The sequence below is a fragment of the Pygocentrus nattereri genome, chromosome 8 (genome assembly GCF_015220715.1).
Source record: "Pygocentrus nattereri isolate fPygNat1 chromosome 8, fPygNat1.pri, whole genome shotgun sequence".
NCBI classification, from domain to species: domain Eukaryota; kingdom Metazoa; phylum Chordata; class Actinopteri; order Characiformes; family Serrasalmidae; genus Pygocentrus; species Pygocentrus nattereri.
This window is the reverse complement of record NC_051218.1, coordinates 45367435-45380980: the sequence shown is the minus strand read 5'-3', so window position 1 is coordinate 45380980 and position 13546 is coordinate 45367435. Positions and strand designations below refer to the sequence as shown.

Here is a 13546-nt window from a genome sequence, read left to right as displayed (position 1 = left end):
AAACTCCAGCAGCGCTGCTGTGTCTGATCCACCCATACCAGCACAACACACCACCACCAGGTCAGTGCTGAGAATGACCCACCACCCAAATAGTACCCGCTCTGTTAGGGTCCATGGGGGTCCTGACCACTGAAGAACAGGGTAACAGAGTATCAGAGAAACAGATGGACTACAGTCTGTAACTGTAGAACTACAGAGTGCAGCTATACAGTAAGTGGAGCTGATCAGATGGACAGTGAGTGTAGAAACAAGGAGGTGGTCAGAATATTACGCCTGACCGATGTATCTAGAGAGCTTTTAATGGTATAAACGGTGTCAAACACTTTAAAATCAGTGATGCCTGATCGTTTCATGATCCTTTTTTTGAGGGTAATCTGGTGTCTCTTTCATCCCTTAGATCTCCAGTCGGCCTTGTATGAGCTTTGCTGGCATGTCGTCCAGGGCAGCCTCAAGGTGGACGTGGCCGCCAGCCTCCTGGCTGATGTTATGGTGAGCTCTCCACAGCTCACTGCTGTAATCTCTCATCTGCGTTATTAAAGTTTGAGTGGAGGGTACCTCGCGCACCTCGGTCCGGGGATGCTTCAGAACTGCTGCGAATTATCACAAGAAGTATTAATGGCAACCGTGGCGAAGCTGAAGGTCAGAATCGGTGGACTAGTGACTAGTATCTAATGTGATGTGCTTCAAGGTGGGCGCTTTAGTGCTTTCGTCACTAAAGACAGCCTTCGACAGACCTCCAGCCGTGATAGAAACCTTGGTCCAACATCTCGCAGCGTGATTATTGCTGCATTCCCTGACCAGAGTTGTGCCAGTTCACGCTGACAGTGAACTAGTTCACCGTTCAGTTCGTACTAACGAAAGTGAACTGGTTTATTTTGCTCTGTCCAACGTTTTCCATAAGCTGCCTGCTTATCTTGACGTCTGGATGGTTGCAAGACAGTCACCGATGTGATGAAGGATGGATTTTCGTCCTTGACGTTACTGAGAGGCTGCAGATCTCCCGCAGTGTGGCTAGTCCAGTGAAAGCTTGTCCGCTTGTTGGGAAACGAGGGCGGCAGGTCCTTTACAAAATGCTGTGAGCTTCAGTCGGGCGGGTAGACGTTGCTGTTGTTGCATCATAGTCGTTAATGATTTATCGTGCTCGTTATTAATCGCATGTGTTTCACAAGACTGCTTTTAAATTCGACCACAGTTTGCCTGAAGTCGTGTGTTCATAAAACTGCTCAAACAAACCGTCTTCTGCAGTTACATCTCTGCCACTGACACCAGGCACAGCTGTGTTTATTAAGGCGTCATGTGGCTTCATCGTAAAACGAGAGCGGCGTTTCAGCTCCCATCACATCATCCAGAATTCTGTCTGTCTGTCTGTCTGTCTGTCTGTCTGATAGATAAACGGCGCTCAAATTTTACGATGAAGCCACATGACACCTTAATCGATCGATCAGTCGCTCTTTACTGATCCCGGACGGAAATTGCAGTGTTTCAGTAGCAAGACATGTAATTACACAAACTATGCAGAAAAACACGAAATAGAAATAAATCTAGTCAGAAGTTAAAGTACAAGAGAAATGAAATAAAGTGTCTGTTTGAGAGGTCGGCTGTATTTACAGGCAGCAGGCAGTGAGTGGTGTGAGGACGTCTAACAGCACAGATTATAGACGTCACTGACTCTGAGCTGCACCAGGGTTACTGTAATAGTTGTGATAGACTGCACAGTGAGTGTTAATCAGAGAGGAGATGCAGTGATGAGGTTCAGCTCAGTTCAGACAGCAGGAGATCAGTACCGGACCTGCAGAGACAGCATGGGTGAGTTCGAGTCATAAAAAGGGCGAGGTCACTCCTTTTGTTCGTGTCGCTGTGTTTGGACATTTCTCTCAATCTCTCAGCCCCAGCAGCATCACATTATGACGAATGTCGAGATAGACTGACGTAAAACTCACATAAAGTAGGTGGTTGGTCAGTGTAGCGGTTAACACCTCTGCCTTCTACACTGTAGACTGGGGTTCAATCCCCACCTGGGTAAACACCCTACACTATACCAATAAGGGTCCTTGGGCAAGACTCCCAACACCGCCTTGGCCTCCCTGTGTAAAATGATCAAACTGTAAGTCGCTCTGGATAAGAGCGTCAGCCGAATGCCGTAAATGTAAATGTAAGTTCCGATCTGGCTGTTCAGAGTCGCGCTGCCGTAGATCGGATACGGATCGGATTTCAGTCCCACATATGAGAGCGACTCAAACCGGAGTTGAGTGTCAGATTGTGTGTTTATCTGTTCACACAGACACACGGACACACATCTGAGTCACACACGAAGAAGAAGATCAGACTTGGGCCACTTTTACCTGCTGAGTGAACAAAGCCTTAGAGACGTTTGTGTATTTGTTCACCTGTCGGGGTAAAAGGGGTGAGAGGTAAAGCCTTTTTCATTCAGTGATGCAGAGAAACTCCCCTGCGCTTCAGGAGCGAAAGCCGTTTTTCAGCGAGTGAAAGCCGCCAGTGAAGTAAATTGGCTTCTTTTTCAACTATTTGTTTTGAACGCGCTGCAGAAAGCTGTCAAACGGAGGGGAAGACGTGAAATCGGATGTCTTGTAGGTGTTGCACTCACTTTTAAACTTTCAGATCAGACCTCGAGTGCGTGTTCCTTCAGTACCGGCGTCTTTCATCCGTGGCGTGTGTGGAAGCAGAAGTACTCTGCAGATTGGTTTTGCTGCTGTAGTGACACTTTATCAGGAATGATGAAACTACCGTTCTAAGCGAACCTGAAGCCTGCCGCTGATGGATTACCCCTTCATTCTGCTTTATGAGAGTGCAGTCCTTTTGTACTCTTGTATTGGTCTCGAGTCATCAGTAGTGGGTTGGGTGGGGTGGGGTGGGGTGGGGGGGGCTCTTCATGCAGCTGGTTTTTCCGAGGAGTTAAAAAGGTTAATCAAACCTCTGCGACGAACATCTCCAGGATTGTAAACACACCAGTGAATGAATATTTTGGACATTTCTAATCACAGGTGTGAGTAAGTCGATCCTACTGTACAGCCCCTATACACCCTGCAGCTCAGCTTCACTCTTTTTTGATTGGTTGTCTCGTTAAGTGACGAGCGGTGCTTTTCAGCTGTAGTTGAACATTTTTAAACCTGATCGAGTGGAAACTCTGGTAATTATTGGTGTATTAGGAGCACGGCTATGATTTCCGGCAGCATCAGCCGTTGTTTACAGTACAACCGGAAGCCGTTTAATGCTGCTGTTTACTCTTCCGCGTTAACGAACACGGAAGTGTGGAGATGGCCCATTAACATACCAATTATGTTTGTGTTTCAGGAGCTGCGAGAAGACATGCCATCAATTTTAGCCGATGTCTTCTGTGTTCTAGGTAAGTGGAGACCGAAATGCGGTCATAACCATTTGAAGTTAACCTGATATTAAATCTGACTCTTTTTTTACCTCATTAATTCATGTGGTCATAATAAGCATGAATCAGCATATCATTTAAAAGCCTTGGCCCTTTTATCAGGAGACTGAGCGCTTGGTCTCCAGTGATGCTACAGCCACTAACTGCTGTGACTACTTGGCACAACTGGCCCTGCTCTCCCAGGGTGGATAGGATGGTCCTCCCATCACGCAGCTCAAGAGCCGGCCTTCACCCTCCTGGTGTTGGAAGATGTAGCTCATGGGTGGAATTGGAAAGATTAAACTGGGGAGAAGTTTAGGAAAAGCAGCCCAAGAGAAGGACTTTTTTCAAACCTCTAAAACACCTGAGTTTTGTTGACTTCATCGTTCCCCAGTGGGAGGAGAACCAGTAAAGTTCCACCATTGTTTTATATGAAACGGTGCACATTTTCATTTGTGTATTTGCACAATGCAGGCGTATTATGAGTGGTGAGACTATTCTGATCGAGGTGTTTATATGTATGTATTTTATTCTGATTGAGCTGTTAGTCGGATTATTAACCCCTTATTCTCCTTATAAATAATCAGAACATGTGTTTTATGATCTCCACATCACTACACGCTCACAATTCACTGCTGAGAGCCAAAAATCTGCGACGCTCTTTGTGTTGTTCTCTAAAAGTGATGTTTCCAGAGCAGATCACTGAAGAGACGCCGTCTGTTTATAGTTTAGAGCCCAGATTTGGGGAAAAACGGGTCGACTTTCAGTAGAAAAACAAACTGAGTTCAGCTTCTTTTATTATAAGGGTTTAAAATGACGTCACCGTCTATTAGACTGGAGAGAAGAGCTACAGCCTCACACGACGCCCAGCTTCTGAATGGAGCTTATGGAGTATGAACGTTATGGAGAACATGACCGAGTGCGTTTTGGAACCACCGGTGGTCCCGAGGAGCTGAAGAGGTTAACAGATTAGGATGCATGTAAACGTGGTATCTGTGTGACTTGGTACTTTTGAAGCGAAGTATTTGTAATGATCCATAATGAATTTGCTCCAGTATATTTTATTAATAAAACAAACAAGCGATGTGGCCAGTGAACTAGGAGGCTCTCATTCACTGCTCTTATTTGGAGCACAGCCCTACATGGCAGGCGACCTCCGGATGATGAATATTCCTTAATTCGCAGTCTGAGACGGGACTCAAGTGCAGCACTTAGTTGTAAGCATGTATGCTTTGTGTCTGCAAATCTCCTGGCTTACGTGCATCATTCCCAGTCTGGTTTCTCTCAAAACATAAACGAGCCCTTGGGCTGCTTTGATCTCTAAGGATCTTCCGCTGAATGTAAATGTGTGCTCTGCGATTTGCTTTGTTTGGTGAGCTGTGTAGATAATAGAAGATTAAGGTTTGTCTTATGAGAGTTTGTGTTGGCGAGATTGCTGCCAATAAAGCGCAGATAATTAGTGGCTTGTCTCAGACCTCTGACATGGAGATAACTGGTGAATTTGATCTTGGTCTCATGCCAGGCTCTGTAGGAGGCGTACAGGCTAAAGTGGTGGAGCTGAATTTGATCACCACATGCCACCGTGGATAAAATAACAAGCTCATAAAAATGAATCCAGACCGAGTCTTTAGCGTGCGGAAAGCATGGAAACGCCTTTTTTCTAGAAAGAAATCTGATTATAAATACAGAATAAGGTAATTACAGGGCTTGAAATTCATTTTTAAGAATCGGGGAATACAGCACTCCAAATAGCCACATTTACCTGCAGTTAATAATCCGACTAATGGCTCGATCGGAATAGAATACGTCCATGTGGACGCTTCAGTCGGAACATCCTAATTCGATTGAGGCCATTCGGAATACAGTTTCTATCCGGTTGATCGAGGTGGGTGATCCTGTAAATAATCTGTTAAATAGAAGAACATCATCCGTGTAAACTCCTGTATCCGATTACATTCCCTATCGGAAAGTTTCAGTCCGTTCTGCATGAGCGTCGCGTCACAGTGAGAGTTTATACCGTTCAACACGGCGGAGCAGAAACTGGTCTGCAGAGGAGACGAAGTTCATGCTCTGATCTTTAAAAGACGGCGGTGGGACGGACGTCCAGCTTATGCGTCTCAGAGCACGACGTCTTCCTCTCGGCCTTCTTTAATAAGGACGTGTGAAGGACGTTTTCCTGAGTCTGACGTCATTTTAAAGGTTTTAAAAAACAAGCACTGCTCACTGCTGCTCATCTCACTCTGACTGGACCTCACGTGATGCTGGCCGTCATGGTAACATCTACACCAAGTGGTTCTCAATGCATGCATGTCATTTTGGATCAGATGACTCGTAGGGGGGTGTCAGGGTTAGTACTCGTCATCTTCAGCTGAAAATGGTACCGGTCTATAAAGACGTTGTAATCTAAAACTTAAAACATCAGTTCCTATTTGAGGTGAGATGATCATTCAAGTAGTGTAACATTTTTAATGGGCCCAATAATTCGACTTCTCAAGCTCACGCTGGGCAGTTCTTATATTTAGCTAATAAATAGATTGTACACTAAAATTGTTGTTGCCTGTAGGGAATGTTTTGGCATGTTTTCACTAAAAAAATCGACAAAACGTGTAATTTGACTGAGACTGTTTAAATCTTATGACTGTAGACCTCCTAGAAGTTTGTTTGCTGCCAAAAATATTGGGCGGTCGTGACCACTTTTCAAGAGGATGGTTGTACAGTAGTGGTGTATCGTATATTTTATAGATTCATTAGACCCAGAGCGGCCTATTTCACCCGTTTATTTAGCTTAATGTTGGTTATTATGGCCTACAGCCAATGAAAACCCAAAAGTCAGTATCTCAGAATATTAGAATATTGTGAAAAAGATCAATATCGTAGACTCAGTGTTGCGCTCTAGTCAGCTGATAAAACACCTGCAAAGGTTTCCGAGGCCTTTAAATGGTCCCTCCGTCTGGTTTAGCAGGCTACACAATCGTGGGGAAGACTGCTGACTTGGCCGTTGTCCAGAAGGCGGTCATTGTAACCCTCCACAAGGAGGGCAAGCTACGAAAGGTCACTGCTAAGGAAGCTGGCTGTTCACGGAGGGCTGTGTCCGAGCATATAAATGGAAAGTTGAGTGGAAGGAAAAAGTGTGGTAGAAAAAAGTGCACAAGCCACAGGGTCAATCGCAGCCTTGAAAGGATTGTCGAGAAAAGGCGATTCAAGAATTTGGGGGAGATTCACAAGAAGTGGACTGCTGCTGGAGTCAGTGCTTCAAGAGCCACCACACCCAGACGTATCCAGGACATGGGCTACAGAGCCATGGACCCAGAGACGACGTCAGAAGCGTCTTACCAGGGCCACGGAGAAAAAGGACCGGACAGTTGCTCAGTGGTCCAAAGTCCTGTTTTCAGATGAAAGTAAATTTTGCAATTCGTTTGGAAATCAAGGTTCCAGAGTCTGGAGGAAGATTGGAGAGGCACAGAATCCAAGCTGCCTGATGTCTAGTGTGAAGTTTCCACATCCAGTGATGGTTTGGGGAGCCATGTCATCTGCTGGTGTTGGTCCACTGTGTTATATCGAGTCCGAAGTCAGCGCAGCCGTCTACCAGGACATTTTAGAGCACTTCATGCTTCCCTCGGCTGACCAGCTTTATGGAGATACGGGTTTAATTTTCCAGCAGGACTTGGCACCTGCCCACACTGCCCAAAGTACCAAAGCCTGGTTTAATAACCACGGTATCACTGTGCTTGATTGGCCAGCAAGCTCACCTGACCTAAACCCCATAGAGAATTGATAGGGTATTGTCAGGAGGAAGATGAGACACAAGACCCAACAATGCAGACGAGCTGAATGTCACTATCAAAGCAACCTGGGCTTCCATAACACCTCAACAGCGCCACAGGCTGATCGCGTCCATGCCACGCTGCATTAATGCAGTAATCCATGCAAAAGGTGCCCTGACCAAGTATCGAGTGCATATGCTGTATATACTGTTCAGTAGGCCAACATTTACCTATTAAAAATCATTTTAAATTGGTCTTATATAATATTCTAATTTTCCGAGATACCGACTTTTGGGTTTTCGTTGGCTGTAGGCCATAATCATCAACATTAAAAGAAATAAATGCTTGAAATAGATCACTCTGTGCGTAATGAATCTGTGTAATATACGAGTCTCACTTTTTTTAATAGAAATACTGAAATTAACTTTTAGATGACATTCTAATTTATTGATATGCACCTGTAATATTTATGTGGACTGTAGTCTCATTTTATCTTTTGTCATTTTTCTCTTTTATCTACAGACATTGAGACTGGATCTTTGGAGGAAAAACACAAGCGTGACCACTTTACCCAGCTGGTGGGGGCGTGTTTGGTAAGTACGGCTCACGCTGTCCCTGCCTTCACTGCAGTGCAGTACTGAATGCATTGCTTCGTGCACATCGGCAGTCGTCGCCACTGAGTGGCAGTGTTGCCCTATCAAATAATGACACCCTCTGCATCTTTTCACCCTCGCCAAGCCCTGCAAAATGCTACAGCAGCTGGGAGCTGGCCCTTTGTGGTAAATAATTTTCTTTGCAGCGCATACGTAAGCTTGCGGCACAATTCCCCCTACTCTGAAGATTAGCTGCATTAGGGTATTGAGTGACCTAAATTCTGTCCTCCAGTGGAGAATTAAACTCTGCTCACAAAGGCCGTTTTCCTCCCCAGAAAATACTGGCTCCTCCTGGGAGCTCGGACCATTGCATTATAATTAGATGTGAAATAGTTGAGCGAAGGAAAGTTGCACATTCAGGCTGGGATTGGAGAGGCTTTTGAGCGAAGCCCTGAGCCGGAGCTCGTTTTCTGTCTTCGTTCTCCTACGGAGTACAATGAGTTTGAGAGGTAGACAGTTTGTAGTGGAGGGCTGGGTAATTTCTGCTCTTAGGTGAGTGAGTCATAAATCCGTTACTCTCTTTAAAATGGTGTGCAAATCACTGTAGGCTTTATATGCAAACAGATCCTCTGTTATTGGTGCATTAGTCATTTATTTCTTTAGCCAGTACAGATCGCAGCAGTGTTAAATGAAACGCAGCTGTAAGCCCCCTTTTAAAGTTAAATACACTGTTTTAGTGGCGTCTGTGCATCGTTAAAATCTCTGATCTCATCACATGACTGTGTCTGTTGCACACAAAGATTTTTGCCCGTCCGAATGACTACATTCCGATTATACAGGGTGATTTTCCAAAAGATTGATCCGAATTCAAAGCACCATATTTTTACAGCCGTGAGGCGCCGAGGAACCAATCACACTCCAACTGTAAGAGGGGATCATAGAGTCTCTGACCGGCTCCTTCAGTCTGAGAGGAGCTGAGACCCCTGAGCCGAACGTTCTGCGTTCTCCACGTCAATCAGAGTGAATCCGTCAGAACTGAGCAGCGGGATTTTCATCAGCAGTGAAGCTCCAGCAGCTCAGAGCGTTCGGCGCTGGTTCCACAGCACTGGATGATCTCCGAAATCCCACTGAAAGAGCCGTGAGAGCAGCGACGCCCGACACGCTCAGTCCAGTCTGGGATGAGTCTGACTGTGGTGTTGATGTCGTCCGTACAGCTGGAGGAGGTTCAGACTGAGACCTTGTAGAACTACATAATAAACTTTATGCTCATTTACACCGTTTACAGCTCACTGCACTGATCTGGAATGATTTACAAGAGAAATGAATCATTTTATAATCGGACGAATCTTTTTGAGTCACCCTGTAGATGAAGTCTGAGGTGTTTATTCTCACTCCATTAAACAATCTGGTGGAAAATCTCTCTTTACATGCTCACTACAAGTAATCAGGTCTAAAATGACGTGCATGCGTAGAGAACCGCTTAGTGTACGTTACCATGACAACCAGCATCACGTCCAGTCAGAGTGAGATGAGCAGCAGTGAGCAGTGATTGTGTTTTTAACTGCTTTAAAATGACGTCAGACTCAGGAAAACGTCCTTCACATGTCCTTATTAAAGAAGGCCAGCCAAGCCCAGTTGTATTGCTCGCCTTAAACTGTAAGTAATTCAAAGGCTGTTTTTTGTCCGTTTCTGCTGCAGTTCTGTGTTCCTGATGCTGTGCTCAAAGAGAGGCTCGACCCGGAGACCTTGGAGTCCCTTGGCCTGATCAAACAAGCCCTGCAGTTCAACCAGAAGATCGTCAAAATTAAGACCAAGCTATTGTGAGTTCTTCTTTTCTGACAGGTTTTATCTAAACATGACGTTCGATCAAACGAAGAGCTTGTTGCACTTCTCACTAGAGCTGGGCGATATGGCCAAAAATGTTATTACGATAAACAAATTTCATGTCAGTCAGATAAATATCCAGATAAATGTTAAATCATTATTTCTTTCAAGATTGAAGGTTGGTTTTTGCTCCTGAGTGGTTAGGTGCAGTTAATTTGGTGATTAAGCTTCTGGTGAGCTGTTTTTACCAGCTGGAAAAGCACAGCCACAGTTTTTATAATACTTATCATTTAAGAAAGAAACCCAGCCTTACTGCCGTGACTCCTATCACATCCATATCAGAGCACATCGTGTTATTCAAACACCAGCCAGCAGACGACTGGATTTCTCCATACTAGTTTTAGTAGTAACCGTAGTAGTTATAACAGTTTATCTTCCTTTTAGGTGCATTTAAAACTGATTTGGTGATTTTGTGTCTTGTTTAAACTACAGTAACATCAGTTCTCCGTATTGACGAGTGACTGAGCGCTGCTTCAGGTTAGCCAGCTGCTAAAAACAGCTAGCTTGGGAAGCTAGCGTTCTCCAAATGCCTTGTTTTGATCGTTGGCGAAGACATTCGCCAATCCGATGAATATAGTCAGGTTACAGATTAAGACTGAGGTCTTTATTCTCACTGTACTCAACAGTCTGATGGAAAATCTTTGTTTACATGCTCACTACAAGTAATCAGATCCAAACTGAAGTGCATGCATGGAGAACCACTTGGAGTAGATGTTACCATGACAACCAGCAACACCAGAGTCCAGTCAGAGTGAGATGAGCAGCAGTGAGCAGTGATTGTGTTTTTAACTGCTTTAAAATGACGTCAGACTCAGGAAAACGTCCTTCACACGTCCTTATTAAAGAAGGCCGAGAGGAAGACGTCGTGATCTGAGACGCATAAGCTGGACGTCCGTCCCACCGCCGTCTTTTAAAGATCAGAGCATGAACTTCGTCTCCTCTGCAGACCAGTTTCTGCTCCGCCGTGTTGAACGGTAGAACTATAACAGCTTAACTAACAGGAGAGAACCAGAAGGAGACACAGACACGGCAGCACTCTGAGACAGTCTGGCGTCCCTCCACTCCACCGTCCACAAACCTGAGTGACCGCGTGCGAGCAGCTGGACGACAGCACCAGCGTCTCAGTTTACTATAATTCCCTGTGTCCATGGACCCCTGGATCTGCTGCCTTTATTTAGGGGGAACATTAAGGGGAACATTAGCTACCAAAAGCTAAACTGAACAAGTGAGTTTTCAGCCTAGTCTTAAAGATCGAGACTGAGTCTGAGTCCCGAACAGTTTCTGGAAGATCATTCCAGAGTTTGGGGGCTTTATAAGAAAAGCCTCCTTCATGCATGATACTGATACTGTAGGCCTCGTGTCAAACAAATGTTTTAAGTTTCTATTAATAATAGCCTGTTTCACAGTGCCCTGCACTACATTCCCCAGCATGCACTGCACAGAAATGTGCCCTGACTCTCCTACCCCAACAGCAGCCTGTGGGACAGCGGTTACGCCTCAGTTCTACACAATTCTCAGTAATTCCAAACCAGTCACATCACCAAAATGCATTACAGCTGCAGTTCAGCCGCCATAAAAGCTTCACATCAGCTCAGCAGCTCAGAAACTCAGCCCAAGGCTCAAGGAACTTGCAGGAAAGAAAGGATGCCAGGTGTCTAATTCAAGCAAATAGCTACGTTTAAAAGACGGAGCACCTGTGGACATTTACGTTTTGAATATCTTGAGTGTCCAAGTAATATTTCAAGGTCTGCCACAAGTGTCTATTTTACCGTTGAGGGTTTTTGCATATTTTGGATAAACAATGGCCAGTTTGGGTTACAGCAAAACATTTATTAATAATAAAATAAAATAATAATTTTTTTCTCCGGCCCACAGACTTGAGATTTTGTAATATGGCACTTTTACTGGTTGAGTTTCAGTGGTGGACGTTCACAAAACTTGTACCTGAGTCAAAGTCAAGGGTAACATTTTATTTGAAGGCTACCTACATAAGGGCTTTATGACACATTCATAAGCACTGAATAATGTGTTTATGAAGCACTACTTGAACATGTATTAAGTGCTTATGTCGGTTCTCGCAACCTGACATAAGATGTTTAATGAAATAAATGACATTGTACTGACATAATAATAATACAGCACTAAACATTTAAACCCTATACATAATTACATCAATCATCTTATCCACGCCATGGAGGGAAGAGGGGGTGGTTTCCAGGCATATTTCACCTGATATTAATACAACGTCGTCTTAAGAATGCTGACATAAATAGTTATGTATAGGGTTTAAATACGTCTATTAAAATGATCAGAAGCACAAAACACTGAAGGTAAACAGTTTCCATCAGGGAGAACCGAGTGGCTCTGAAATCACTTTTTACACACAAGCAAAGTTTCAGTTTCAGATTTATTTACAACTTAGTTCCAAGTTTAAGTTGAATAAAAACTGGCTTTAAACTCAGGATCACAGATGAGCTCCTTTACTATGTTGATCTGTAGGCGTCTGTTCATAAACATAAACCAGCCCAAACTCATTTACTATAAAATGAAATGGTGTTTGTAGAAATTCAGAAAAAAGCCGCGTCAGTCTCGACTGCATATGTGGACATATTTCTATATTGAGCTCTATTTACACAAAGTTAGGTTAGTTCATCATTTATGTTGAACAGACTCTCCCAAAGTTTTACGCTGCTGCGCTGACGTTGAACCGCGTGCTGCACTGGGTCGGTATGACCAACAGGTCAAAACCAGCTCTAAACAAAGTGACCGCTGGGCCCTGATTGGTGCTCTGGCTTTGCGCTTCTTTCGTTTTGACATGTTACGTTTTTATACACACAGAAACCAAAAGGAACGACAGATTTCTCAAAATGTAGGAGGAAAAAGTTGGATATTAGACTCTGAAATGTAGTGGAGTGAAAGGAAAAAGTCCAGAACGGAGAAACTTCAGTACAGATACACCAAAAATACTAAAGTACAGAAACCAATTACATTTACTCAGTTACTGCCCACCACTGTTGAGTTTGACGCCCCTTCCGTAGGCTGTTGCCTAGACCTTTTGAGTTTACGAGGCGTTTTAACTTTGCTCTTTATTACTCTTCATCTACTGCGTTTGTCTTGTTTCGTTTTCCAAAGTGCTGCCTCCCGCGTGAGCCTCAAGAAATCATTGCAACTCTGTAATTTGTCTGCCACCTCATTTTCTTTTAAATGGAAAGCGCTGCACTGGGCTCCCCTGACAATGTTTAATTTTGTGTCTTTGTGCTGGTCTGTCTTTAAGAGTTCTTAGCAAGTTTTGAGTGCCCTGCTTACCTTTCTTCTGGGGCCGTGCTCGTCACCCCCTCGTCACCCCCTCGACCCGATAACCGAGCAGAACTGCGTCGGGGGCGGATTAATTTGTTTTATGTCCTCTGTGGCTCGGCTGTGTTGACAAATCCTCAAGAACACCGTTAGCGTTTGCCCCAGCCTTCTCCGTTCCTGCTCACAGACATGCTGACGGTTCCTTCACTGATGCAGGCCTGTCTCAGAGGAGCCACCAGAGCTATGAGATTTGAGCTTATTGCTTTTTTCACCTGCTGAAACACCTCCGCATGGAATAGTGTCATCTTTTCATCTTCCCTTTTGCAGCTACAAACAGCAGAAGTTCAACTTGTTACGGGAGGAGAACGAAGGTTACGCCAAGCTGGTGACTGAGCTGGGCCAGGACCTCACGGGCAACGTCACCAGCCATCTCGTCCTGGAGAGCATCAAATCTTTAATAGGTACGTTGTGCTCTGCGGACCCTCATTATATCCCACTCAACCCATATGCTCTACTTCGTTTTCATTGCCTTGTTATATCTTGAGGAGCCCATGTATATTCTGTGACACTGATTGGTAATAACTTCTTCACTTGACTATAATGGGGGGCCTGACCTTGAGTAATTACAA

General features: G+C 44.5%; 1 protein-coding gene across 1 annotated transcript in view; it reads left to right on the top strand.

Moving 5' to 3' along the window:
• Positions 1-13546, top strand: part of thoc2 (THO complex 2) — a 90329-nt gene that overhangs the window by 3406 nt on the left and 73377 nt on the right. Inside the window, exons 3-7 of the mRNA XM_037540326.1 lie at positions 398-489; positions 3313-3364; positions 7669-7739; positions 9438-9559; positions 13245-13378. Coding sequence (XP_037396223.1) covers positions 398-489; positions 3313-3364; positions 7669-7739; positions 9438-9559; positions 13245-13378 — 471 coding nt within the window. The remainder of the gene's footprint in view (positions 1-397; positions 490-3312; positions 3365-7668; positions 7740-9437; positions 9560-13244; positions 13379-13546) is intronic.